At 41.4% G+C, this 23,505-nt stretch overlaps 1 protein-coding gene across 3 annotated transcripts in view; it reads right to left on the reverse strand.

Annotated features, from left to right (window-relative positions):
- Positions 1-252: 252 nt before the first annotated feature.
- Positions 253-23,505, reverse strand: part of RAB11FIP1 (RAB11 family interacting protein 1) — a 29,648-nt gene continuing 6,395 nt past the window's right edge. The window contains exons 2-6 of one of the 3 annotated variants that reach the window (XM_081047244.1): positions 14,591-15,030; positions 12,964-13,750; positions 10,329-12,203; positions 9,504-9,612; positions 253-3,504 (exon numbers count right to left, since the gene is read on the reverse strand). In XM_081047244.1, coding sequence (XP_080903370.1) covers positions 3,286-3,504; positions 9,504-9,612; positions 10,329-12,203; positions 12,964-13,750; positions 14,591-15,030 — 3,430 coding nt within the window. In that variant the 3' untranslated portion in view covers positions 253-3,285. The remainder of the gene's footprint in view (positions 3,505-9,503; positions 9,613-10,328; positions 12,204-12,963; positions 13,751-14,590; positions 15,031-23,505) is intronic. The other 2 variants (XM_081047245.1, XM_081047246.1) reach the window with 2 other exon arrangements.

The following is a 23,505-nucleotide window of genomic DNA, read 5'->3' on the forward strand; positions in this document are numbered from 1 at the left end:
CAGGTTTCAGCCTGAAGTGAGCACTTGATATGCAAGGACAAAAGCAGCTTTCTCTCCACTCTGTGGGAACCTATGGTCCCTGTAAGCCAAGATGAGGCGTGTCACAGAGAAAGGATTAAAGATGTCCCATCCTCTGGAGGAGAAAGGGCATTGGGATCCCTGGGCAACAGGCAAGGCAGCAGCAGCAGAAATCCAGGTGAGAGACTCTCAGAGGATGGGAAACACTGGTCACCCCCCAAGAGAGGTTGTCTAAGAAGACAGAAGAAATTTTATTGCACCCATACTATCATACAGACACGAATATTTGAAAGGTAGTACCATTTTATTTAGTGTTGTAGGAAATTTTAGGTTACTTCCTTAAAAACAAAGAGAAATTCAAAATTCCCAAAGTAAAGCAGGAAATAATTCGATAATTCAAAAACATTGAGCGTTCCTTCAGTCGGAGGAAGAGGTAATGTGAGTAGTTCACATGTTAGATACTGAGAAACTCGAGTTGAGGTTGGTATGGATACTAGGAGGATAAATTCTCCACCTAAGGCGATTAATCTTTCAGTCTTGAGGGACAAGTGACTAGTAGTTCTAAAAAAGAAAAAAGCATCAATTGGGAGAAGGGACCCAGTGAGGGAAGATCCTGCATAATTTAACATTAAATTGCCTCTGGCCTTCAATACAGCATGTGGCGGAGTGACATGGACCTTCCTTCTGCTTTGCCCTTTTGAGCTCCCACTGTTAGCAAAGCTGGAACCACACACACGTCTCCCATTCATGCATGCACGCACACACCTCTCCACTCGGGTCATCAGCTGTTCTGCATGGCGAAGGGCAGACTTTCTTGCTCCTCCATTCTGCCACCCTCATGAAATTAACAGGAATAAAAGGAGAGGGCAGGACACCTGTCAAAGTCCAAGGAATGAGATGATATGAAACAACCGGGCAAATAATTGATGTTTTTTCAGGGTGCTGACCACCAATTGAAGTTCACGGCAAGGTGTCTGGTATTTAATCTGATGCTTCAAGTCCTGACTGCTCTTTCTGGAGGCTGCCAAGCAAGGCCAAGAAGAGAGCTGCTCCTGCTTCTCCAGAGCTCAGCCTCCTCCCAGGGCCCATCAGTTTGGTGAGCATTCACAGCAGCCAGAGACAAGGCCCAGTTCCCCTGTGTAGATGGGTGTATGCCCTCACACATACACCAGTTATAGGAGTCCAGCACTCCAACTCACCAACCCCTGCTAATGGCTCAGAGCAGGCTAAAGCTTTTCCTGGATAAATTCTCCCTCAAAGTAGAGTCCTCAAGGACAGTTGCTAACTAATGACCTTCAGGTTATCTACTTTGAGAAATACAGGAATGCTATAAATTGAATTATTTTCCTAGCAGTGGTAGAAGCCAGACACCCTTGAAGTAAATTGTCCTTCATTCTCCAGAGTTCCCAAGTGGCATTTCAGAGCACAGGAATTCACTCCTCCACCCACGTGTCCCTCTCAAACACTGACCAAGGTACAGCTATCCCCAAGGTCCTAGCAACAGACATCTCCGAACCAACCACTTCCCGTGAACAGTGCAGGTCTCCACATCCGCTCTTCAAAGGAGAAACCATTCAGAGCACATCTGCCCCCAGTGCAGTTGGGTTATCACAGTCAAAATACATTTATATCAAGTAAAAAACATGTTGCAGAACAAATATATACATTTTCAGAGTTCAAGTGACTATGCAGTTCTCTTTGTAGGTATGTTAATAGATTTCATAGCACTACAAAAACACAAGTCATCTGAGAAGTTTACAGTGGTCCCCAGTACTGTGGGAGAGTATTAAATAAAATAGCTTAGATAATTAAAGGCTAATTAGATAAATCAAGTTACAGTATCATCCTTAAGATTAAAGTGCTCCGATACAACTAAGGTTGCAGCAAACGTGATCCTGAAAAGGAATTCTGCCACCAACAATCTTGCCTTCTTAACCTCAACATAACAAGAACATACATAGAAAGAGATTCCCAATTTAATAACTGCTAGGATTGCCATCCCTTCCCCGCCTACTGGCCTGTGATATTCCTCCCCCAGGAAAACGTCAAGATCTGATGAGATTCTGTCACAACCGGAAGAAAAAATGAGTAACATGGAAACAGTTTAATTCCAGTATTCAGGGTGGCTGGTGAGCTCAGTTGGTTAGAGCATGGTGCTAATAGCACCAGCATTGCTGGTTCGATCCCCACATGGGCCGCTGTAAGCTCTGCCCTCCTTAAAAAGTAAAAAAAAAAATTAAAAGAATAATAGTAATAATAATTCCAGTATTAGGTCACCAACAATGAAATTACCTGAAGAATCTGAACTGGTGCCATTAGTTAAGAAGGGGGCAAGTGTCCTAGTTTTAAAAAATATGTGTATTAATCTAGTTTTAAAAATACAGCAATCCAAAAATAAGGATCATCTTGCTCTTCATAATTTTATAACAACAGGGAGAAAAGGCCACCAGAATCGTACCAAAACCATTCCACACCTGGTGGAACCATTAAAGCACTGACTGGGCCATTCTCGCCAGCAGGAACCCTGCTTTCACGAGAGAATGGACTTTGACTACCTCCCCCCAACCCATTCCCCTATTCTACTTCTCATATTTCCAGACAGGAGCCCTGTGCATCCACACAGAGCACATTTTAAGGCTCGAGAGTAGTGGAAGCTGATGTTTAGAAAGGCAGCTTGTTCAAAACTTAAAAGGCACACACAGAGGCTTTCCTTAAACTCCTCTGCTCCAGTCAAAACAACAAGACCAAGTCTAAGTTCAGCACGTTCACGTGGTATCAACATTTAGCATCTAACAACCAGAGAGCCATGCCTGTGTGATTCGAAAGCCAAAAGTGTGTGTAACACAGCACCAACTGCACGGTCCTTCTCATTTCGGCCCAAGATTAATGACTGGGAGATGCGTATTTTAGAATCTCCGTATCAAAGAAAGAAAACCCCAGTGTTAAACTACATTAACACCCTGGAGCCGTCTGAATCCCTGGGCTAGGATTAGATCTATGACCGTGTCTTTGGTCCGGGCATAAAATATTTACAACATAGTTAAAGGCACAGTGGCATTTAAAAACAAAACCCTGGGAACGTACAGTAAAAGATTCATTGTAATAATTAACCTGGCTTCAATTGGTAGAACTGACTCCTGCCAGCTAACATGCAAGGGCGATGTGACTTGGAGCCTGTACGCTGGTTCTCAGGCGTACGAAGTCCTTGAGCTCAGGAAGAGGTGGAAACAAACTCACAGAAACAGTTCAGTGTCGTGAGCTGGCCATTCACATCTTTCCTGCTTTTCTGCCGACCTGAGCCGGAACTCGGAGGATGTTGGGTGTTTCTTCCATGACCCTGACGAGCAGATTGTCTATGTAGTCTTCCAGCTCACGAACCTGGAACTCCTTCTTGCTTATTGTCTCCTTCTGTTTGAGGACCAACTGGATCAGCTCATCGTGGGTTAGCTGTGCATAAGCAAACGCAGGGTCCGAGGGGTTGTATTTCTTTGGAAAGGTAAAGAAGGGGGGGCGGGAGAAAGGGATAAAGTCAGTAAAGTCTAAATATCTAAAAGAAATAACAAAAGAGGAAAATGTTACTAGTGAGCTGAGTCTCCTGTTTTCAGTTTAGGTGGAAAACAAGTGGGTGACTGATGAAGTTTCTTTTTCAATATTTTAAAAATTAGTTTCAGGTGTGAAAAACAATGTACTAGACATTTACACCCCTGTAAAAAAAAAAAAGATAACCCCTGATGAAGTGATAATACCGATGAAGATTTCTGCAGAGGGCCAGAGAGAAAACATTTTAGGCTTCGCAGGCCACGTGTGGCCTTTGTTGAATGCTTGTCTTTGTTGTTTTGTTTGTTTTGTTTTATGACCTTTCAAAAATGTAAAATCCATACTTGGTTCACAGGCTGTGGACCTCTGGACTAGAGTCTGGGTTTGGGGTTTTTAGAAACATAATAATCTGTGAATACTAGGAGCTAGCACAACCAAATATCAACGCACAGTTGAGAGCTGAGCCCCAAGCTAAGGTGGCTTATAAAGAAACGCCAGTGATAGAAGGTGCAGGAGGTGATGCTTTCCTCCCAATAGAACTGGTAGCCATTTATCCTTCACTGTCTGTGACTATCTCAGCTACACTCAGAAGGATTTGGTGATGAGGGTCATGCACTGGTCACTCAGAGACCCCATTTTAAGTCATTCATACTCTGGGTAACACAGCAGCCTGTGCCAGAGCTGAGTAGTCCCACTCCTGATGAGGGCAGGAGCCCTGAGAAGTTACATCATCAGTATTTACAATCTGGGATGACTGAGTCCACCTGCAAACTGACCAGGCCCGAACCACAAGGAAACACAAGATAAGGACCATATAACAAGTAACATGTCGTACCAAATCTCCAGGAAGAGGAAAACTAAACTAACTTTTCCTGAAATTTGTGGCTCAGGAGATTTGTAAGTTTAAAGAAACAAGGTCCTGGGACAACCTCAAGACAATTTTGCCTGCAGACCTGTAAGGCAATCACATTTTCACTGTCCAGAGGGCCTAATAGTTTCACTTAGGAAGGCTAAGAGGCCACTGTCTGTAAGAAGCTAGGTCAAGAGTAGCGTCAACACTCTGACACGGCGTGATGGAAGGTCCTATTTAGTCCAGTGACACAAATGGCCTACACAAGCCAGAATTCTGAGAGAAATCCCATCCCTCTTGTCCTGGCTTGGAAGGAAAGAACAATGATTGCAAAACTAGCTTAGAAGCACACACTGACATTTTCACATACAGAGCAGGTTCTAATCTAACACAGGCTGCACAGAAACAGGTGAGATGTTGAACTACTTATGAAAAACTGCTTCTCCTTTCATTCTTTTTTTTAAACTTGTTGAAGGCATACATGCCCAGGGTACCTCCTCTGGACCGCAATCATTCTATTGGTGATTTCCAAACAATCTTCAACCAAAACATTATATATCTGGTAAAGAAGTCTGAAGATTGGTAGTTCAACATGTGAACGTACCTAACACTACTGAAATACACTTAAAACAGGTTAAGATGATACATTTTATGTTCTTTTTTAAGTTTTAAAGCTATTTTTTAAAAAGTTGAGTGTCTGTTTACAAAAAGCAGTTTGCAAACACAATAGGCAAGAATAGACCTCAAGGATGTTTAGATTACATGTCTGTCATATAAGGATGTTATTCATTCAAAAATATTGACTACATAAGATACTCTGCAAGAGTTGGGGAGACAGATGAAAAAGCTGACACCTGGAGGGGGGACCAGCAGGTGCTCCTCGAGAGTAGGAACCAGATCCCCACAGTGTCTGACACACATGCGGGTTCAATGATCGTAATCTGAATTTCAGGAAGTTGGAGTTCAAAAGAGGTACAACCTGCTCTAGGAGCTGGACAAACAAGAGACCAGGGCGACACAGGTGATGAGACAAGCTTTAAAGATGGAGTGACATCTGAACTACACCTTGGAGATGAATTACAATTAATTCCCTCCCTAAAATAAAAAGATTTTCTTTTTAATTGCAAAAGTAGTATTTGCTCATCATGGAAAATCTCAAATACAGAAGAGGGGAAAAATTATTACCTATAACTCCATCATGTAACATTTGGGTCTCTTTCTTAATTTTCCTGGGTTTCTTTATGGTACATTTTACAACTTTAACATCATACAGAATATAATTTTATAGCTTCTTTAAACTATTATTTTGTAAGCATTTTCCCATCATTAAATTTTGGCAAAAATTGCTTTTTAAATGGATGCTTAAAATTTCATTATATTTTAACCATCTCTCTTTTGCTAGGTATTAAGGTTGTTTTCCACTTTCACAGTCATATAATAACATTTTAGTGAAAATTTATTAACACAAATCTTTGGTCATATCTCTCTAAATATTTCCTTAAGATAAATGCATAGAATTAAAATGGCATGCACACTTAAGGTATCTCACACAAACTGTCAAACAACTATTCAGTTCAGATTCCATAATCCAAAGGGGAAAGTATGTAGGACTTTGAAATCATTACAAGATTCCACATATGTGATGATTTAAAAAGTTATAAAACAATTCAGCATTACAGAAAATGGAGAGGAAGAAATGTAAAGAAAACACTCATTAATCCAAGAAACAATAGTGTCCATTGTCACATATCTCCTTTCAGGATTTTTACATTGGATTTTTTTCTCCATAGTTGTAATGAGAATGATGTATGTTCAAACTGTGTCCAACTTTTTCCATATAATGTAACAGATGATTTTTGGATATAGTTGGCTGTATTATTTTAAAATGGAAGTAGTAAAGCCACCTGAGTAAATAATGTACTCCTCGTTATAAATCACCTATAAAGGACGGAGGTCCTAACCCCCCCTGTCCCACCCACCCACCCCAAATAATCCATTATAGTAATGATTCGGCTAGCTTTTCATTACTTTAGTTATGCAATTTCTTTCTCTCTTGCAATTTCTTAACCTCTCTCTTACTTTGCAACATTCCAAAGAGTAGTTATTTTTATAAATATTGTTTATGCTTAGTACAAAGCATCTATTATATGGCCAGCCAACAGCAGTCTCCAGGAAACTTTCCATATTTACTCAGTTATTTACTAAGTATGGTCCAAGAGCTTTGTTTGCAGGCAGGCAGTGGGGCTTACAAATCATGAGCAAAATAAGCAGCAGTTGCCTTTGTTTTTATTAAATATAAATCTATTTCTTTTAATTTTATTGGGGAATAATTGGGGTACAGTGTGCTTCTCCAGGGCCCATCAGCTCCAAGTCATGGTCCTTTGAATCTAGTTGTGGAGGGCACAGCTCACTGGCCCAGGTGGGATTCAAACCAGCAACCATGTTGTTCAGAGCTCACGCTCTAACCAACTAAGCTATCAGGCCACCCCCTTGCCTTTGTTTTAAGGTAAGACATTCTCTCAGCAAGGCCCGGAAGATAAGCCCCTGATTAAACAATCTTTGAAGAGTAAATAAAATGGAAGCCAAGGTCTTGCTCACTTTCTGAAAGCTAGGCTTCGTTTCTCTTTGGAGCCAAGTTGCATTCCACAGTAAAAAGAAGAAGGGATGGGAGTCAACTAAATGACTTTAGTTTTCATTATTGTCCCTTTTATGCTGTTCTTTTGCCTATTTTCCTGGTAAATATTGTTAACTCCAGGAAGACAAGTGCTGCCTCTTCTACACAACCACATAAGCCACCCAAGCTGAGCTAGTCAAGTTATGGTACATTTTTACACTAGGGCTAAAAACATAGTAAATACACAGTTCTGGCTACAGCTGGTAATTGTGAGAATTATCCTGTCAGCATGTACTACAAGGGAAGAGAAGGCAAGATGGCTAGAAAATCTAACTTGTTTTCAGCAACAATTCGTTATTATTACTCAGCCTCTTTACCTGAAACTCAGATCTCCAGCTTTCAGTGAAATTTGAACCCAGTTCCTGGTGGTGTAGGTGCACTGGGGCCAGGCAATAACAACCATCTAGTATATAAAAAATGCTTGCAGGAGTGCTGAATATGTGAACAAAAAGTTTTATTTTAAAAACACAAAAACTACATGATGTCCTGGAGTCCATAAAACGGTAAAATCTAAGAGTAAATGAAACTTTCAGATGCCCTGAACTAAAACAGAAATAATGTTTATTTCTACTGACTATGGTCCCCAGTAGTCATTTAGGAAATTTCTCTCCACATATTTGAAACACAAAACATCCTTGCCCACTAATGGTCACCCATCACTTGGTAATTCATTCTGATAATGAGTCAAAGACCACACATCTGCAACAAGTATTCGAAATCCTTCTGATTTTAGAAACAAAAGGGGCAGGATGAAGACACTCAAAAGCAGAAATCACCTGGGAGGCTGATTTTGTTTTTGTTGAGAGTTTTGTGTTTTTTTTAAATGCTAGCCCAAGTTTATTTTTAAGAGGAGAGACCCTCTAATCCAGCAATATTCTTCCTGGAAATTTAGCTTAAGAAAATAATCTAAAGGAAAGGAGAAAGTTCTATGCAAGAAATTGTTGACTACAGTGGTATTCGTCTTGAAAAACAGAAAACAAAGTTGTATACCTGAAATTTATATAATGTTATTAACCAATATTATCTCAAAAAATTTAATTAAAAAAATAAAACAGAAAACAACCTAAATATCCAATAATAGGGAAATGGTTAAGTGAATACTGGTATAACCATTTCAAAGAATAATTAAGTAGCAACATGCAAAAATGCTTATGATATACTACAAAGTGAAAAAGAACTGAAGAGTGTTTCCATGCAAGTGATTGAGGTGGAAAATCATCATTTTGCAATTGCCATATTCATCAATGGATAGTAAATCCTGTGACTCCAAGGTTGATAAAGACAGGATATTTTCATAGTGTGAAATTTCTTATTAATTGTAAAGGGAAAAACAGCAACTTTACCCTGAGGAACCTGGGTGGACACTACCTAAACTAAATCATGAGAGTTAACACTTCCACTGCCGGCACTGACTGATACAATGTGCCTCTTTATGTGAAGCACTGAGAAGGACACATTATTTGTATAATTAATTCCTGTCAAGAATGCACAACCTCAACCAAACCAGGAGGAAATATCAGACAAATCCAAACTGAGGAAAATTCTACAAACAACTGGTCTATAATCTTAAAAAATATCTTGAAAGTCAAAAAAGGCTGAGGAACTATTCCAGAATAAAGGAGACTAGAGAGATAAGACAAATAAACATAATGAGTGATCCTGGATCGGGTCCTACACTGGAAGGAGGGGGAATCCTAAAAGGGACATTAATGGGACAGTTGGTGAAAATGAGAAAAGAGTACCACATCAATGTTAAATTTCTTGATTTGATAAATGTCCTTATTCTTAGGAATTTCACACTTAAGTATTTAGGGGTAAGAAAAGTATGGTATAAACAACTTACTCTCAAATGGTTCAGAAAAAAAAAGGTGAACATACAAAGAGAGAACAAAGAGGGAGGGGGAGAGAAGGGAAGAGAATGAAAAAAGTAAATCTGGTAAAATGTTAACGATTGGTAAATTGGGATGAAAGGAGTACAGGAGTTCTTTGTACTATTCTTGCAACTTTGTTTTTAATTTGAAATTATTTCAGAATAAAGTTACAAAAAAGTATATTTATGCAGTGATTACAACTACAAGAATTTTACATTCTTGCCAAAAGATAAGAAAGGGTATGTGGGAAAATGAAAATATCTCATTTGAATGGGCCAGATGGTGGGTGACATTTTCTTCTCATTAAAGAGAAGTACCGATGTCAATCATGTTACTTGAGACACAAAAAAATGCAACAACAACCAAATAACTATTATAAAGGAAAAGTAATTATTCAGTGGAAAATTTAGGGGCTTTCAAAGACACGAGACGTACGGTTAAGTTATTCCTGGTTATTACCCGCTGCCCAAGGAGATATATACAATGATGACTCTAGAAATGAGTTATTTTGTAGATCCCTAACTAACATGCCTACTTCTTAGAGAAGACATACCTTCATCATGGCTTCATTGATCAAGTTCTCACTGATGATAGTGGCAGCCCCCAAGCTGGAGTTAGCAACCTTGGTAGCTGTTGTGTTCATTGGCTTCACAGGATGAAGTCTAAAGAGAAGGGGAAAGGATCCTTAGATCTTTCTGTAACAGTAAAACTGAGAGACTGCTCATCTCCAAGATTGCTGCCAGCTAGAGAGACAAGCAGGAGAGCGGTGACAGGCTCTAACACACGCCAACATTCCTGTGGAAAAGCAGTCAGCACTGGCAGCCATATGCAAGCCAACAAAGCGCACCCTTAGAGCCGAGTGTTCTGTCCTCGTGATCAACGTCAGGAAAACATGAAAGACAGTAACCTACTTTTGGAGGCAACTACAGCCTAGGACTCCACTGTGGGACTCCCTGCAGAGCCTTCTGTTCTTCAACGGTAAAGAAAGAGTTCAGAACAAGCATGCCAGCTTCACACTGGGCAGGGCTTAAAGGAAACTGGAAACACTGCTAGGTTCTACCACTCAATCTCAGTTGGTTTCTCAAACCATTGAAATACTGGTCACAGTACATCTCTGCAATCTGAGAGCTCCGAATCTCACTGTGCAGAACAATTCCTAAACTAATTTTGAAGACTACTACATTCTTGCTGTAAACACAGGAGCATCTTGAGGTATTTCCAGCACAGGAGACAGCCCTTTTACATTAGGCCCTACCAGCAAAACAGGCAGGTTGTACCATCAGAACATCTGTGCCGTTAGAAAGCCATAACCTCTGCAGGCAACAAGCAAAGGGGGACATTGCTCACATTTATGAAAACAATCTTCCCCAACTCTCACCTGTGCTTGGCTGACCCAGTTCCAGATGAGACTGGATGTGTCTCCGAGGGTGAGACCCAGGCCTGAAGAAGCGGCTTCCTCTTGCCAGAATTTTCCACTTTACCAGGGAGGCCCTCTGCTGTTGCTTTTTTTTGAGATTCTGCTGTACTGGTGTGGTGAGTGTCAGAGTGTGGATAGCTGAGGAAAGAGTGTGTGGCAGGAGAGGTCTCAGAAAAGGAGGGGCTGGAGATAGGAGAATCCAGGGCCACGTCCGGAGGCCGACGTGGCCTCCCATCTCCCATCCGTTTTTCCTCCTCACCATCGCCAGGACCTGGCAGCTGTTTATCCAAGTGTGAGCTCTTGCCAAGATATGGTTTGTGAATTCCTAAAGCTGTAGTCTGCTCTGAAGAGGCCCTAAGAGACCCTTCGGGTGCTTCTGACCTGAGGTCATGCAGGCTCTCTGCCAACCCATGTGTCTCGCCACTCGGCACCTTTTCCTTTTCAGGATAGGCAGGTAACGTGCTCAAGGAAGAAGCTCCTACTTCCAGAGTTGTCACCTTTGCTCTCTCTCTGTCATCTTCAACCTCATCTACTCTTTCATCATCTGACGTGACTTCGGGAATGGAAGGAAGAGTCAGCTCAGCCATGATTGGAGATTTAACATCTGGGGCAGACTGAAGGTCACTCAGAGGATCAGACAATAGACCTTCATGGTCACTGGCTTTGCTCTGATTTTGAGCCATAAGTGTATTGTCTCCCTCAATCCTGAAGAGTGGAATGCCTTTCCCTGAGCTTGCTTCACTCGCTGGGCCTTCTGAGACACTCTCCTCATGAGAGGGGAGGGGAAGGTGATCCACCATGGCAGCTGGTAAACCAGAATTCAGCGGCCTGGGTTCAGTCACAACTTCCCTCTCAGAGTCTTCTGTGTGGGAAGACTCAGCAGACTCTCTGTCACACACCCCGCCAGGGGCAGCCCCTTCCTGCCTCCGCTCCTGGGGCTTACTTTTGTCCTTTTCAACCTGTCCAGTGGACTTCTCCACCTCCTCTTCCACAAAGAGCTGCTCAGAAAATGACACATGCTTCTTGATTTTCTTTCTGCCCTCACTGACATTCAAACCCATCTCTTCATGTCTCCGCATCACAGAGTCAAGTGGGGGGACCGATTCTCCCATGTGAAGAGGAGGTACCACTTGTTTAACTGCAGAAGTCATTCCGCCAACCCTAACTTTGCTCTCCTCAAAAGACCCAGACTGACTCTCCAAGTCTGTGTTTACCCCTATTGGAGGCTTCCCTGCTGGGTTTTCCAACCTGCTCCTTCTCACTGAAAGGGCAAATGTTACATCTTGGGTCCCTTCGGGTGAAGGGACATAGTCTTGTTTTTTAGTGGGAAACTTCAGAAGTTCCTCTTCTTGTTGCCCCATATCAGGCTGCTTCAGGAGAGATGTTTCTGAGTTATCACCACTTGTATTCTTCTCTGTGTCTATCTCACTAGTCGTCCCCACTGGAGAATCTTCTATCGCTTTACACACTGGAATGGGGGTCTGTTTGGAAAGTGATCCCAAGGCACAAGAAACAGCGTTTGGAACTTGTGCTAAACTCTCCTTTGGCAATTCTACTTTAATGAGCAAAGATGGTTCTTCAGAACCAGCCTGGTCCTGGTCGATGGAAGGCCAGCTTTTAACAGGAGTGGAGGTGGAAATGGGAGCTGCTATGGGAGATGAGAAAGAGGAGAAGACAGAAGGAGATTCTGAGGACTGTGTTTCTGACTCATGCCCCAATTGAGAAGGGACAGGTGTCTGACCAGAACTGGAGGGAAGAACAGAAAAAAGGACAGGTGAGTCAGGGGAAGGAGGAGGAAGCCTGGCTGTGGGTTGGACCTCTGGAGACACTTCCAGTCTGCAAAAAGGACAAAATAAAATCTGCAGGTCAGTTGCAGATGCTGCATGAGGCAACAAACATGCAAAACTAAAGCTGTTCAAAAGGAGAGTGCTTATTTTATATTCGAGGCAGTACCTTAAGAAGTTAAAGGAGGAACACCAATATTTAACATACAAAAGGGACACTATTATCACCAAGCACATCTGCCACACAAAGGGCTTTGCAACAGAAACTGAAAGATCCAGGTAAAGCAACAGCCCACAGTTTCTTTCGGTGATACACAAAAAGCATCTTAAAAAGTTCAAAGCAGTAAAAGATACACCACAAGGAAACACACACACAGATTGCGAAGAGGAACAGTCTGTGTGAGTCTGTGCATGTCTGTGTGAAACTAAGTAAGCAGAATCTCAAAAACAAGTCTCTCCCACCCCAGACCACAGAAATACTGTAAGTGAATGTGAATCATGCTGAAAAGCAGAAACCCCCAGGACTCACTCAGCCTCTTGCAACAAAAGTGCAGAGTAAACACAGAGAGAACTGTCACAGGCGATCGAGAGTGGACCAAGGGTCTCTTATGACAGCAAACCAATGCCAAAGAGCAAGGAGGAAAGATAACATCAGTCTCAAAGGGAAATGTGTGAAAAATTTAATAAATGCAGCTCCTGCAGAGACCACACCCAAAACCTTGTATTCCTAACTTGCAACACTCAGTCTGCTACATACCACGCATGGCATCCCCCTGGGGTCTGATTATCGCATGAGAAAGGCTAAGACTTACCGAGGTTTAACGGCTTTGGTCTGGGGAGCCCTTGCAGAGGGAACAGGAGGTGTTGCTTCAGGCTTGGGCTTTGGGTCAGCTTCTGGTTCTGTGATCTGCACTTCTTCCAAGAGGATCGAGGATTTACCTCGTCCAGAGACAACGGCTGTAGTATCCTTCTCAGATCTTTTCACAAGGTCTTCCATAGACCCCTGCCCATCCTCGCTAAGCATGCCTTCCTTCTCCTTCCCTGGGATGACAGCAGAGCTTTCGCCTTCGCTGCCCTTCGCCGCATCCTTCTTTCCTGTCACCAGAGAAAGCAAAGAGGACTTCTTGTTTTCATGCTTCTTGCTCTCTTTGGTTTCTTTCACAGCCTCCAATTTCACTGGAGCTGTGTTTTCCCTAATGTCCCCACTGACTGGTGGCCAGGAGGGTGGCAGAGACATGGATTTCGCAGAGTTCTTGGTGGAAGACTCAGAGAGCTGCCTGTCAGAAGACACTGCACCTCCTTCCCCAGGCTCCTTCCAAGACCGAGGAGTCAGGTTTTCTGTAGATGAGAATAAATGCTTCTTCCTGAAGCCCTGGGGGGACGGCGAAGAAGAAGGGGTGCTGTCCTTGGTCTCACCCTTGCCTTCTGGCTGCTCCATGTAAACATGGTTCCCATTGATACAGACATTAGAGCGGGAAAGGGAGTCATTCTTAGACCGAAGGCCGCCAAGAAACGAGAGACCTTCCTTCTTGGGAAGGCTGAAGTTGATCTGGTTCTGCTGCTTAGGATCTGCACTTACTGTTCTCTTGTGAGACATGACTATGGGAAGAAAGACAAAGAAATGGGAATAAGAAGTTAAATGAGTGGTTCACAACTGGAGGGGGTTGGTATTTTTCCTGTTTGAATACATTTCTGATTGTCACATCTGGGTGGGGGTGTGCTACTGGTACCTAGCAGGCATAGACCAGGCATGCTCCTAAAGGTCACACAATGCATGGGACAGCCCCTCACAACAAAAAGTTATCTGGCCCTAACTAGGAGTAGAGCTAAGGTTGAGAAACCCTTCATTTAACCAGTGAAAAGGGCAGCACTCTTGGTAGAGTAGCAGACTCTGGCCAACAATAGAGATTTGGTCATTGAAATTGAAGTTCAAAATACACTGCTAATTCAGAGTTCAGGGGACTGGATTCCCCAGCTTTCATTAGGGAGGTAGGCATGCGGTTTACATCCATCATTAGGAGTTCAATAAATACCTGATGAATTAATAAAATATCAGAATTATAGCAAGGTTTCATGGTTTTACCCTTAATTTAAAACCCCTGGATGTACTCATTCTGTTAGTTCCAGAAGCTTGTACGAACATACATCAGTTGGAAAGCCAGACATTTTGGAAAAGGAATTTACATATTCTTAGAAATCAGAGGGCATAGAAATAGAGAAAGCTTCCTAAGCAAATAATCCGTCGTCATCACCACCATCACGACTGCCGCCACCACCACCACCACCACCACCACCACCGTCATCATTTTAGTAATTGAGAAGCTGAATTAAAGTATTTCTCGTAAGATTTGTTTTTTGTTTTTGTTTTTTCTCTCTCAAAGCAAAGTAACTTAAGGTGAGGGAGAAAGGCTAAGTAAGACAGAGGAGGAGGAAACTCACTGTCGAAGGCAGAGGAGGATTCATCCTCGTCATCATCCTCCCACCGGGACGGAAAGTCTCCAGGACGAAGCAGAACTTTGTCTGACTTTGAAGTCGGCAGGACAGACATGGATTGGGAAAGTGGTGTTTTCTGCAAATTAGACTTGGAAAACAAGGTCTTAAGCTTTGACTTCTTTTTCTTGTCTTTTGAAGAAGATTCATCATCACTGTCAGCTGAGGGTGTCATGCTGGGGACAATGGCTGAAGCAGTATCTGATGCACTGTCCTTATGCTTCCCCCTGATCTTGTCCTTCAGCTTCCCAAACGGATTCCTAGATTTGTCTTTCATGGAAAGGTCAAACATGCTAGCAGTCATGTTGTTTCTCATAAATTGAATGTCAACCTCAATTTCTCCTCGCTCTTTATCCTTCTTTCCTGGTTTAGATTTCAAGGTGTACCACCTACAAGGAGAAAGGCTGAGTGGTTACCTTTGAACTGAAGAGCCTAAAACAATGTTCACAACCCCCATTAACTGGCCTCTCCTCTCTGCTATTACCAACTTCTTAGACAAACATATTCTTATGTTCTCTTTTTTGGGGAGTGGAGGGTGATGTGGGGGATAAGGGCAGAACTTGTAGTTGTGTTTTTGAGAAGACACCCACTAGGCAAAGAGGATCTGATTTTGTGCTTAGTGTATCGTCACCTAAAATCTTGGTTCAATGAAGAGCTATTTCTAAAAATAAAATAAATAAAGTATACATTCCATCAAATCATTTCCTATGACTGGCATTTTCCTTCAATAGCGTGAAAATGCAAAGATCATACACAAATAGTTAAGAAGGTAGAATGCAAATTTACAAGAAAATCTCAGAGAAAGCAAGAATTTGTAGAATAGTATCTGCCAGGGAGTAATGGAAAAATATAAAACAGAGTAAAAACATACATATATATTTTTTAAAGAGTGCAATAAATCAGTCACAAAGTGACAGGTATTGTATGATTCCACTTATATGAGGTCCTAGAGTAGTCAAATTCATAGAGACAGAAAGGAGAATGGTGGTTGCCAAGAGCTGGGGGAAGAAGCAATGAATGGGGCGTTAGTATTTAATGGGTACAGAGTTTCAGTTGGGGAAAATAAAAAAGTTTTGGAAATGGATGGTGGTGATGGTTGCAAAACAATATAAATGTACTTAATGCCACAGAACTATACACTTAAAAATGGTCAAGGTAGTAAATTTTGTTATATATTACAATTGTTTACCACAATTAAAAAAAAAAAGACAGAAACTGAAAGCAGGCATTCTTCCCTAGCTTAATCATCAGAAAGAGGAATATTTCAAACACTACTGAAAGTATTTCACTTGGTCATTTGCAAATTACTTCAAGATACGGCAAGTGACATTATAGCAGTCCAACTCCATTGAAAGACAAACTTCAGAAAAAGGAAATCTCTCCTTGGAATTTCCTAGCTGGTGAACTGAAAGAATGTGAGCCCGATTAACAGCATGACCAACCACTACAAAACAAACAGCTCCAAAGACATGGTCATCTGACAGGCAGCCCCACAAAACTGACAAACTCACATTCTAATGTTCTTTGTAGTGACCTATTTAAGAGCTGAGGGCCATGGGCTTTAAAGGAAATGATGGTTTTGCCCACATAAACACAATTTCCTCTTTCACTTTCAGCCTGCCTTGCTCATAGGTCAGACCACTGGCCCCCACTATTTCAGCTCATTCTACACTTAAAGGAAAGGAGCAGAGGGAAGTAGAAACCTAACACTTAAATAGCACCTACAGCATAACTGGCACTATAGACACTTAGAAACATCGTCATTTAAGTCTCACAAGAATGACATTGCTTTATCTCAAAATGGGATGTTATACCCATTTTACAGATAAAGAACTTGAGTCTCACGAGTGAGGTAATTGGTACAGAAATCTTACAACTGTTAAGGGGCATAGCTGGATTCTGAATCAGCTCTGCATTTCTCCAGAGCTCCGACTGTGTCTCTTACACCAAGATTTTTGCTTTGGGCCCCCTCCTAACTCATCTTTGATAGGCCACCTTTTGTAACACACAGAGAGGAGGGTTTAGATTTAAATTCTTTTTTGGGGGAAAGTTAAGCTTCTAATTTAAACAGCCTAATAAAAGAAAGGGGAAAACCCTACCATAGCTTGCCATCAGTCATAAATCATAGGATTTCATAAAGTCCAATGTACAAAGTCATCAAGAATAACTTAAACTGCATTATCAAAAAACAGCCAAGATCTGAGAAAATATGTGAGCTCTGATTTTGGACCTTGAAGAGAAATCTTTTTCTCTTGGTTTTAACCACAATCCACAGCAGGAGAAGGAAGGGAGATGGCAAGGTCTTTAAAGACAACCCTGCCCCTGCCAGCCTAGTGTCTTTCCCAGGACCTCGCCTGGAATACTTTGCATATTTGTCACTTAAAGGTTGAGAGGATTATTTGTATTTTTCTCTTCTGAGAGTCACGTGCTAAATGGTAGCCTTGGTGATAAAGAGTGGTTAGCTTTTGTAAATATCCATTGTTTGCACCTGAAAAGGGGAAGTTGCTGAAAGCTGAATGCGGAGGCTCAGATATCAACCCCAGCCGCCTGCTTCACCACTCTACCCAGGGGAGGAGAGTCCGTCAGGGCCTTTTCCCAGTTCTTCCATACAGCCTCTCCTGTTAGCCCTCCCAGGGGATTCCAAGACAGTACACACCTTCAAAGAATGCCTCTTGACAGTTCTTGGGACCAGGCCCACCTTTCCAAAAATATCAGTGCCAAAGTCTGTTTATTTTGAGCAAAGCCACAACCACTCTAGAATCCTCCCTGAGGGCCTATTACCTGATTCACAGGTTCAACCCCCAGGTGCTAAAGTGGGATTTGTTCTGGAAACTTCCAACACCACTAGGAGGTGTGAACAGACACTTCACCAACTAGTCCTGTGGCTTATTTTCTCAAGCAAACCTAAAACCAAACACCAGGTGGTCAGGAAGAGCCACAAGCCTCTTCTTAAGGATACGAAAGGCAGACTGGATCACAGGCTCAAATGGATCAAATGTTCAGAATTTTTAAAAATCTGTGCTGGGTATTAAAACTAGAAAGGAAGACAGGAACTGTTTCTTCTACTATCAATATTATCCTTATCAATAATTCAAACAGTTTAGGCAAGGTATATTTGACACAAGCATAATATGATAACAAGAGTAAAAGCCACAATCCATAAATGTCTCACCCTAATAAATCCCAAACCAGAACATGTTTGTGGGTTTTAACATTAAAGCATCAATTCAGTTTTTCAGTGTTTCTGTCCATGTGCTTTTAGTTCACTTAATTCCAATGCCTCACGGAAGTAGTTCATAAATAATAAAGCCCCAGCATGGCCACACAGCATGTGATGTCAGTAGGGTGTGTTCTAGCATTACCTTTCACGTAGGCCCAGAACGCTTGCATTATCTCAGAAATCAGGGCTGGGTTCATTTTCCTAGTCCAAAGGGCAGAGAACAGAAAGAAAGCCATAATCCCAATGTAGTAAGTTTATTTTTAAGCCCATTTCTGGAATAACCCTGCAACCTATCAAAAAAAAAAAGTATATATATATATCAAATGATCCCTTCTATAAGCAAAAACTTATTTTACTTATAATTAAAACTCAGTTCAAAAATTACAAGAATTTCTGAATACATAAAAAGTGACAGGAAACTTATATAAAATATACTTTTAGGTTAACAACAGGCATGGGGTAAAAATTTAAATCACACAAAATGGAACAGAATGAAAACTTCATTCTTCTTATGGCTCCATGCTCCTCAGTTAAGTGATGGTCTTGGGCATATACAAGCAAAAATGTGTAGTACCCAAATAGGCTGCCCTCCAGTTTGGGGGGATTTGGGGTTTGGAATTTTTTGGTTAAACAGAAGACAATAGCTGAAAACACAGAAAAATTCATTTAAGTCGTCTACACTTTCAAAAAGATGTGTTATAACACCAGTAGGGAATGTAAAAAAGAATGAACTCTGTGCAGGAAGGAAAAGAGGCAGGACGCAGGACGCAGGACACAGGATCTGACCCCACCCTGCCCCAGTGGCCGGGTTGGGGAGCTACTGCCTGGGTCTGCATTGTAAAATCTCCTGGGCTTTGAAACAGTCATTTTGAGAACAGCTAAAACCATCCAACCATGCCCAATTCTCAGGGTTGATTTGCTTCAGAACATACAGTTTCTCAAACACATGGAAAGCTGGTCCCAGGGGGCGTTCCTTCCACTGGAATGTGGCAGGGAGAGGGCAGTGTGGCTCCTGCTCTTAGGAAATGAGAAGTGCAGACATTTGGGATTACAGTTGTAAAGGGCTGACTGGTATGTCTCAAAAATAATCTTTCTGCAGCTGATGCAAACATGTTTTCCTTTTAAAACATTCCTGAGGGCAGACATGTCCAGAGAAATGATGGCTTCAAGGATTTGGTTCAAACACTTTTACGTGCCAGGCACTGGAAACACAAAAGGAAGCCAGATTTGCCCTAAAAAAGCTTACCTTCCAGTGGGATAGAGAGGGGGCTTACAAACATCATCACAAAGTGTTTGCGACATTGGAACAACTGCTGCCTTTTCTTTCTAACTTTGAAGCATGAGAAAATAATTAGGCATGAAAAGAAACTCCTGCTCAAGTTAGGGTCACCACAAATGAGGACTCTCACGCACAAATGTGGTTCTCAGCTAATTTAAATCCCAGCTGAGAACCACCTACTTAAGGGAGCCAGCAAAAGGAATTAACACTGTGTCCTTGTATTGGACACAGAAAGACCACAGCTCTACCAGTTACTTCAACATTTTAATGTGTTAGTGTTAATTTTCAAGGGAGCCTTGTCTATGGACACGAGGGTCAGTAGTGGGCTGCCTGTTTCTTTTCCCTGCAAAATCTCAACCACGATTTACAGCATGACTCATCACCTAAGTCATCACGTAAACCAAGCATCGTGACACAGAGGATTAGGGCCCCAGGTGAGGAAAGAAGCAGGAAGAGTAGAACAGCACCTGATTTGGTGTTTGAGACTGAGGACGCACTGATCTTAGGTGAAGAAATTTTTTAAAGCAGTTCGTTCATTAATTGTCTTCCCCAGGGAATAAAAATAAGGCTGAAAGTCTTGTAGAGTTAGCAGTTGAGAACACCTAAAAGGTTTCTGAAAAGAAGTGATTGCTTATGGGTAAAAAAGGTCCAGACTCTTCTCTTAGTAGCCTAGAAGCAATGCACAGCAAACAGGGACAGAAATGTTAATGACCTATAAAACATTTGTGGTGTGTACCCTGCAGAAGCTAAGTAGTTTAACCAGTTTTGTTGTTGACCAAAGTGATTGGTCATCATTACCTAACTCTGAATACAGAATTCCCAATCAGCCAACCTCACCTTCCTAGGTTGACCTTCCCCGCTGCCCACTGTCAACTACTTGGAAGAACTTGTAGTAAATCATGAGTGGCAAATGGATCATTTTTGACCCAAATCCCTAAAACAGCCATTCTAGTGGCACCAAAAGGCTGTCTGTAGCCACCAAACTCAATCCTAAAAGCTTATAAATGACATGGTAAAGGAGAACATAAAAAAATGGGTTGAAAATGCTTTCTTTCCTTTCCACATTATTTGCTGTACAGAAATTCTCTTAGGAAATAATCAATACAGGTTACAGAAAATTTTTTTAAATGTGTATTTTTAAAATTGACTCACTCATGCTAATCTATTACTTTTTTTAAAAGATTTTATTGGGGAAGGGGTACTGTGTGTATTTTTAGGACTTTATTGGGGAACAATGTGTTTTTCCCAGGGTCCATCAGCTCCAAGTCAAGTTGTTGTCCTTCAATCTAGTTGTGGAGGGCGCAGCTCAACTCCAAGTCCAGTCGCCATTTTCAATCTCAGTTGCAGGGGGCGTAGCCCACCATCCCATCCGGGAATTAAACTCGGCAACCTTGTTGTTGAGAGCTTGTGCTCTAACCAACTGAGCTATCGGCCACCCCGACTATTACTTTTCTATGTATTTTCTTGAAGTCTTTTTCCTGTACATTTTAATAAGCACTTAGCTGAGAGACTTTAGGCAAGTTACATAACCTCTCTGTGGCTCAGTCTCCTGCTCTGAAACAGGATTAAAAGCATCTACTTCATAAGAATGTTATGAAGATTAAATGGCTTAATATATATAAAGTGCTTAGAACAGTGCCTGGTGTTAATAAGCATTCGATAAGTATTAGCTATAATTATTACTTAGTTGTAACCAGAGTACACAGGCAATCGTATTCATAGCATATCACACATCAGTGCCTTATAGTCTCCATACTCATCAATTCTAATGACTGTATGATAGTCTGTCAAGTGCCAGCTTACCCATTTAGATGATTCTCAAAAGGGAATCTAAGATACCAACCATTCTGACTGATTGTATTCTTAGGTATCCAAACGTATCCATCAAATACAAATAACAATGATTTGTGTTAGAAGGGAGTAGGAAGACTCAATGACAAAATTGGTTTGTATTACATACATAATTTCCAAAATTAAAAAGTACATAAGAATTTTTAAAATATCACGATTGGTGTATATTTTCTGTAACTTATTGAGAGATTTAATGATCCTCAGATAGAACTCTTCAGGGTTTCTACATAGGCAGGAGAGACAAGAAACAGAGGGCTTCCAAACTATTTCAGAGAGATGCCAAGATTACATAATTGACTGAAGTATAAGGATCAAGACATGTTTTCTAAGTTGAAAGCAATACTAAAACTCCTTGTAGGTAAAGACTAAAAAGGAAATAGTGAAACCAAGGGTCTTTATGACTTTGATTAAATTTAGTTTTAAATTCTAGCTGTAGAAATCATATTTCTCTCTCTGTCTATATACATATTAATACATGTGTATATATATATATATATATACACGTGTATACACACACACACACACACACACACACACATACACACCTCAGAAACATAGCCTTTCATCCAGATAATCAGCAACCCCCGAGGCAGCAGAGGACAGTAGCTGGAGGTGACTAATGGTCACAGGGTCCGGACCTCTCGCAGGCTAAAGATAATATCTTGACCTAAGTTAGGTTTCAGCTCCTGAGAACTAAGGTGGAACGACCCCCTGACTACTTTCCTATGAGACTGGACAGTGGGACTCTGGAAAATATCTCTGAACTGTTCTCAAGACCTGAAGAAATGATTCATTACCCTTACCTCAGTTCCAACCAATCAGCTCCCAACACAACGCGGAACCCCTAACTCAAGGTGTTTTGTGATTTCTCTCTACATAATCTGTAATCTGCATGCCATCGGGGAATTCGGGCTTTTGAGCATTAGCTTCCTGTTCTCCTGGATGGCACCATTCATCAATAAAACAGCCAGTATTTCTCAACTGCAATTCTTGTTGTTTAGTGTTTGGCTCTGCTAGCACCGAGTGGATGAACTCTTTCTGTTCTATAACAATAGCAAGCATCAGTATTTCAAGATTCTCTAAGAATTAGAAAAATTAACCATGTTAGTCCACATCTGTAATCATTTACTGACCAATTTTTTAACTTGATCATATCTCAGAAAGCCACAAATGTTAATATTCTACCATCAGATCAGGTATCTTGTCTCCTACGCACATGTAAATGCTACTGCTGTATTTATTTTATTTGGTCTGCCAAAGGATAGTCTAATGGCAACCTCGGGGTCCTTTATCATTCATGCAAAGACTATAAGGATGGAAAAAGAAAATGCTATGGTTTGGTTCACCATCTCTTTTTTTCCCCAATTATAGTTGACATTCAATATTATTTTATATTAGTTTCATGTGAACAGCACATGAACAGTGGTTACATATTTATATAACTTACCAAGTGATCCCCCCAATTAGTCTAGTACCCACCTGGCAGTTATTACATTATTGACTATATTCCCTATGCTGTATTTTACATCCCCATGACTATTTCGTAACTACCAATTTGTACTTCTTAATCCCTCACCATTTGGTTCACCATCTCTTGACCAGGACAAAAGAAAACAAACTTTAGTATGACAGACATCAAAGAATATGTAGCCCATTCTCCACCCTACAGACTCACTCACTCTTCTCTATGAGAATTTCTGGCAAGGAAAAGCAAAGTATCTATGATTTATCTTATAATCAAGTTAAGTCCCAAAAAGAAGAAGAAGAAGAAGGAAGAGGAGGAGGAGGAGGAAAAAAAAAAACCCACACCAAAAACATTTTAAAATCCTGTTTTAACAACAAATGAATTGTACAACTGAAAAGTTCCATTGGTACAAAGGGAAAATCCCACAGGACTGGTGCTGCAGGAGGCGACACCCTTGAAGAAATATCCCAAGACCCAGCCTGCTGCTGGTGCTCAGCACACAGGCCACCCATTCTTCATGATCACAAGAGGCCTTTTCAGACCAGGCTTTCTGGAAGCCTTAATTGTCCTACCTAGGTTAGCCATGTCGTTTTTAATAAAAGAGTACTTATTTAAAAAGTGAAGTGTGCAGCAGCCACACCTCTAGAAACGTTTTTCTGGGATTTCTTATAAATGCCTTCCCTCTACTCCATTCAGAGACCAGCATTCAGGAAAAGACACTTAATTACCACTGCCTTTTTTCTCTCCACAGGCACATTCCTAAATGTGTCCCTCTGGGACACCCTGGAAACTAAAGTCGGTGATTTTTCTCTAACAGATTATCTACAGACTTCTCCCTGCAGGAAAGGAATTTCTTGTCTCATTAGCGACTAAAAGTGGCTCCTTTGCCAAAGGCATCATTAGCTACCAAGCTGCAGAAGGCAACCTGCTTCTTCAGTGTACAGAAAGGGCACGGGAGAGCAAGCCTACCCCAAACTGGGAAACCGAAAAAGCAGAGCTTTGACCTCAGACTTTGATCACCCCTAGTCTTTAATCCACTGGGCTAAACG

This window comes from Rhinolophus hipposideros, assembly GCF_964194185.1.
Source record: "Rhinolophus hipposideros genome assembly, chromosome: 4".
Lineage (NCBI taxonomy): Eukaryota > Metazoa > Chordata > Mammalia > Chiroptera > Rhinolophidae > Rhinolophus > Rhinolophus hipposideros.